This window comes from Hipposideros armiger, unplaced genomic scaffold, assembly GCF_001890085.2.
Source record: "Hipposideros armiger isolate ML-2016 unplaced genomic scaffold, ASM189008v1 scaffold_312, whole genome shotgun sequence".
NCBI classification, from domain to species: Eukaryota; Metazoa; Chordata; class Mammalia; order Chiroptera; family Hipposideridae; genus Hipposideros; species Hipposideros armiger.
Genome location: NW_017731662.1, coordinates 1,028,668 through 1,034,767, shown reverse-complemented (window position 1 = coordinate 1,034,767; position 6,100 = coordinate 1,028,668). Strand labels below are relative to the sequence as shown.

At 38.8% G+C, this 6,100-nt stretch overlaps 1 protein-coding gene across 3 annotated transcripts in view; it reads right to left on the bottom strand.

Moving 5' to 3' along the window:
* The window catches only part of RINT1 (RAD50 interactor 1), a 30,409-nt gene that overhangs the window by 11,875 nt on the left and 12,434 nt on the right, over nt 1-6,100 (bottom strand). For 2 of the 3 annotated variants that reach the window (XM_019660161.1, XM_019660162.1), the window contains exons 5-10: nt 4,576-4,749; nt 4,329-4,478; nt 3,602-3,758; nt 1,817-1,927; nt 1,498-1,723; nt 680-817 (exon numbers count right to left, since the gene is read on the bottom strand). In XM_019660161.1, the coding sequence (XP_019515706.1) occupies nt 680-817; nt 1,498-1,723; nt 1,817-1,927; nt 3,602-3,758; nt 4,329-4,478; nt 4,576-4,749 (956 nt within the window). The remainder of the gene's footprint in view (nt 1-679; nt 818-1,497; nt 1,724-1,816; nt 1,928-3,601; nt 3,759-4,328; nt 4,479-4,575; nt 4,750-6,100) is intronic. The other variant, XM_019660163.1, reaches the window with a different exon arrangement.

Here is a 6,100-nt window from a genome sequence, read left to right as displayed (position 1 = left end):
TGACAGAACAGTGTCTCCAGGTTACCATAGATCTTTTCATGTTTTCCTTCCAGTTAAGAATATGGAATTATTTACTGACTAGGCTGGAATGACACTTTTTCAGTTTACATCTATAGGCTCAAGAAATGGACAGGACATTAGAGGGCGGTGTCAGTGAGAGCTCAGTGGCAGCTGAAGAACCAGCATGCCTGCAGTGGGGCAGTGTGGATGGCTACAGACCAACCAGGTGAGAGGCTGCTGGACCACGCGCCAGCCAGAACATTCCTGCACCATAAGAAGAGTGCTTATTACCACCTCAATCCTTAAAGTTAATTTATTTTACTCTTCTGCAATCTTTGATATACCAAAGTGATATATTTTGATATTTAAAATTTAGGTCTATCACCATTTACTGAAGACCCAAGCTAAATGGCAAGAGAATTCAGGTAATAAAATTATATTCTTATTTGTTCTTATATAACCATTCAGGAATTTTCCCCTCATTTTAAGATCTTTCTTAAATTATTAAAAATCCAAAACCTAGAATATTGTGCTAAAGTTCTGCCAAAATAGAAACTGAATTTGAAGATCTTATAATAACCACTATGTAATATTAATTTTGTTGAACTACTTTAAAAAGTACCATGTGAAGAGTCAGTACTCTTAAAACAAAGTTGTCTCTTAAAAAACTTACACTTACCAGTTATAACTAATATCAGTGTCATAAAAGTTTCTGCACAGTCTGGAACTTTCATCTCATCCACATCAGTGATATCCTTATATTGGGATATCCAGGCAGCTTCTGATGAAAGCATTGAGTCCATTTTTTGAAGAGCAACTGATGTGCAAAAAAAAAAAGGATTATGTCAATTAAGTAGTTACAGTCATTCCTAATCTTTCAACTCACAATTTTTTAGGGATGACTTTTCTATAAAAAATAAATCCACTACCTCCTACTAGTTGCACTATATTTAACATGCTCTATTTTAGGGTTAAACAAAATACTTCTCCCTACCAACCCTATCCTAAAATCTTCAAAATAGTTATACTAACTAGACAAGCTACATCCAAATGATTCTTCCAAGAGCAGCAATACCATATGTAAAATCTACAAGACAGTTAACTATATACTCTACTGGCTTGAATATTACTCTCAAGAAACATGTAAAGGGCCGGCCGAGTGGCTCAGTTGGTTAAGAGCTCGCTCAAGGGTTTGAGCTCTGAGCAACAGTGGTTCGATGGCCAACCCAAGCTGAGCTGCCACTGAGCTGCCAACAGGTGGCAGAATGGCTCAGCTAAAAAACAAAAGAAACATGTAGAGTGCAATTCCAGAAATAACTAATGTTTGATAAGAAGAAAAGAAAGTAAGATGACCCCTGAAAGCAACTTAGTAAACCCTGACAAAGAAGTATTTAGATGGCTCTAACTTCTACCCAGAACTAGAGGAGAAAAACACCAAACATTAAACTACACAAAAAGATACATATCTCCCCACCGTATGGCCACATGAGCACTTACATTTTCTCTCCACAGTCAACCATCTCTGAAAGCAGGTTTCCTCTGACAAAATATGCATACAATTAGCAAAAGTGCCAGGATAGCTGTGAACACTGTGTAGCTCTCTTTCAAACAACAGCACCTCATCCACCAAATGACAGAAGAGATTGTCATCATAGAGCAGACAAGGAATATCAGCAGCTAACTTCTCCAGAACCAGCATCACAAGGCCCCGAGAAAATTCAAGCTAAAATACATAGGCATACGGTAATGTAAATGTCAAGTTATTCATTCCTGGACACAAACTCTAAAACTAGAAGGCTTAGGGTCTGTCTCTTACCCTTGCATTTACCGAAGAGCCTACTTTGTCTAATATTGGCTGAATCTTCTCATCCAGAAACTCGGTGTGGTTCCCAATCCACATAAGCACCTGAGCCAAGTACCATTCAGGCTAAGGAAGGAGGTCAAAAGTTTAAATTCTTTAGTCATTCCAACTAGAAAGTTACAATTAAATGGCTTTATTTCATTATATACACACAGCACTTACAAAAATTAGTTGAAAATTCCTATATGTAAGAGCACAATTTCTACTCTGAACTTTAAACTTAGGCAAAGCTTAATAATCAAATGTTTCCTAATGTGCTTCCAATAAATTCCAATAATGCGACTTAAATCAACAAACTCATAAATTTACAATGCCCTGTATATTTAAAACCTAGCATTTTTGAAATGTGTAAAATGGTGAGTGTTACAAAGAACTGATGGCCTTTAAATTATTTTTTTGAAGTAACATTCCAGTATAATTTTTAAACATTATTTTCTGCTTTTTCTTTTCAAAAGGTAAATTAAGAAAAAAATTTGGCTGGTCTACATTACAAAAAGTACACATGCCTTAAAACAGCTATAAGTATAGAAAAGATCATATAAGTATGCAGCTTTTTAAATTGTCCCTAGAGATGATTCTACAAAACTTTCAAGTTTTGTTGACAGGGATTCAAAAACATTTACTGAATGGTAAGTCCCTGTTGTGTGCTAATTGCCAGGAATACAAAAATAAGGAAGGGGCACCCTCTAATCTCAGGAGCTGCATAGTTTAGGCTTGATGTCAAAGTACCAGGCCCATTGGAACCACACGTTAAAAAGCAGCCAATATAACTCACAATAATCTTACCATAAATTATTACTGTTTCTGTACAGCTTTAGGTTTATTGCTTTGTCTCACTTACTACTTACTAATTGGTTCTACTCTTTCTACCCAATAGCCCATCCAAACAAGGACACCCATAAAGTACAAAAGAACATGCTGAACTTAAAAACCAGAAATCCACTGCCACTCTACTCCTTCCTATGCAAACATAACTGCCTTTCCCTTGATTCCTTAAAAATTCTAGACAGCCTATAAAATCAATGCGTGGTATAATCTGGCATTTAATGACATTTAACTCAAAGCACTCACTGAACCCCTCTGCTACTTGCCCTGCATTAGATGTAGTGAAACTCAGGGATAAACAAGGTAGTACCCACCCCTTAGCTACAAACTAGGTTATAATTCTCAACAAATTCAATCAGATTTCATTGAAAACAAATGCCTATGATTTTTTTCAGATCAAATTTAAAAATCTCATCAATATGCCCAATATACATGGGTGTAGTCCCTCAACTAAAATGTTGGTGCTAACTTCCTCGAGCCATTTTCCCATCATTTATTCCAATATATTCTTGCACAGCCACAAATCATTTTAACATCAGCATCTCTTTTCAAAAGCTAATGCTCTCCCATCTTTTGACTTGCACTTCTCTTTCTAATGTATTTATAAACCTGAAGGAGCAATTTGCATGGTAAAACACTTGTGGAATCAGTTGTAAAAAATGCCACAGCAAATGCTACAGCAAACACAGGGGGACACTTGAGAAACTGATCAGATGATATAATGAATGAGCTGATTCCTATAACATAAGTCCCAAAATATATCTATAAAGGGCAGTGACAAAACAGGAATTTACCTCTTTAGAGAAAAAACAGAAATGCAAGTAGAATCCGATTTTAACTTAAACCAGGAAAAGTATAGAAACCCTTAACATTTGCTGTTAATAAAAACCAAGGACAAGAGTTGGTAAAGCACACCTTGCTTATAACATTAGTCTGTCGGTTCCCTCTGAAGTGATACCTGAACCTCTTCTGAAGGGGAGTCAGCATAATCTGGATGGGCAGGATGACAGAGGAGGATGCCGGAAGAGAGTATTTTTCTGGAAGTTGTTTTGGCTCAGTAATTAATTCATCTCTGACAGAGTCAAGTCAAGGAAAAAGAATCAAAAGCATACACACACGCGCACACACACACACACGTGCGTATGTGTATATATACACACAATGCATTTTCCAACAAATATATAAGACACTCAGTAAAATTATAATACAGATAATATGTAATCTACCTTTACATTACATGATTTCAGTAAAAAGTGCAGGAAAAATGTTATTAGAATTAATCTGTAAGTCTTTCCTAAAATAAAGAATAGCAGTAAGGAAACACATTCCAGTAATCATTTTATTAAGTTAACACTAAGTTACTAAGGTTTCCTCTCAATTGCCCATTTTTTTCTATTGTCCCAAGAGACTACATGTGAGTCATACTTGGGTCAGGGTCAGTCACATATTTCAGACTGACCCACGCCCTCCCACGCACATGCAATTCACTTGGAGAGAGAGCAATCCCATTCCATGGGCACACACAGATCAAGTCCAAACCCAGCATTCCCATTGGCTTCTTGGCCACTGTCAGACAGTTATACTCCCTAGCAACAAATCTACTGTAGACAATTTTAGTAAGTCTTAACTCCAACAAAGATACGAGGTTTGAAGTTTCAGAAGTTGACAGAACAGTGTCTCCAGGTTACCATAGATCTCAGGGGCATTGGCTGGTCGACTTAAGCCAACAGTTTGAGCCTGAGTGGGTGTGATGAATGGCCAATGAAGCTGTGTTAAAATTTCCTCAAAATCACTGTAACAGAAGAGTAGCACACATATTTCAGTCAAGTACAATGATCACCAAATATCCACTTGAAAGCAATTACATGAAATACGAGCAAATGCCTTACCTTGTAAGCTTGTCCTTGAGAATTTTATGCCAGAATTTAACAGTGGCTCTCATGAAACCAAGAAGATGAGTACAAGATGATTCCTGAAGCCTGATGTCAAGTTCTGCCATGGACACCAGAGTAGAGGCTGCCTCCGGGACATTATTGGTCATCAGATATTGCTGAATGTTATCACTGCAAAATAAGGCAAAGCAAACTTTAAAAGACAGTTCAAATACAGAAAAAGTGCTTCTCCCTCCTGTTTTATGTAAAGTGACATCCAGGGAAGAAGGAAGCACCATGCTGAAGTGGCTTTTTTACCTCAGACCCGCGTCTCTGAGAGCCTGAGTCCACATCCTCCTGAGAACAGCGGTCCATGTTCAGGACTCCCTCCCCGGAACCCTTCCTCCTCACTCCTCCCAACAGACCAGACTTGTCCTGCATCACATTCCCTCAAGCACTGTTCATTCCTGGTAAGTCTGCCTTTTAAAGAAGTCTTTGGTATCCTAATCCAAGGGAATAATGTAGGTAAAATCTGGTAAGGTCAAATATGGTAGTCGTCAATTTTTACCTACTTGGCCCAGCTGAACTTGATTATAGGAAACTTCAGGAGGTGGCATGTCAGCGCCCAGTCCTTTCAAGTTACTGTTAGCAAAGTTCCAGATAAAATTTAAGGTAAGCTCCACAGCAAGGCAGCAAGCTAAAATGCCCACAACGGCCTGATAGGTAAAGTAAATAAAAACAGCGAAGTGCGGGGGGGAACTAATGCATCCTAAGGCTCCAGCCAACTGTTGCCACACTGGAGTGCAGGTCCAAGGTAGCCAAATCTTAAAATTTTTCTAGAAAAGCCAGAAATCAAGATTTTTCTGTAAAATCAAACCAATTCTGCAAATTCTTTAAAACAAGCCAAATACAACATGTCTTCAAGACAAATTCAGCCCATGAGCTACCATTTTGGCTCTATAAACCATATGATTGGAAAATGAAATGTTTCGTTTGATAAAAATAACATATTCCATGTCTTAAGCCACCTAAGAATAAGGAACAAAATGTAACTTTTCAATAACGAGTCTACGTTCAGGGGTCACTTCCCACAGGAACTCTGAAATAAGTGCCATGTTCCAGGCAGCCTGTGCATCTCCTGCCCGGGCACTCACTCAGCCACTGCGCTGGAAGATGGCTATGTGAGTACGTGCTAGGACCCCGTCCCGGTTTGCTGTGCTGCGGCTTCAGCTCTGTCCACGGGGCGGGCACAGCACCCTCCTTTGGACAGGAATGCGCAGCCCACCCTGCCAGGCCCCACCACACACTAGTGTGTTTTCCTTTCCTTTCTCCGGGAGCCGCTTGCATTTTCCAGTGTCACTGCCTCAGGCCCAAACAAGAATACGAAGCTCCTGTTTGTATTATTCTGTCGGCCCTTTGGACCATCCCTTATGCTTATTCTCTCCTTTTCCTTCCTTCTCCTTTTTTAGTAACTCTTATTAAGATTTCCAGCAGATTTTCTTTTACAGCTATTATCAACATTGAAAACACTCTTTTTCTGGGC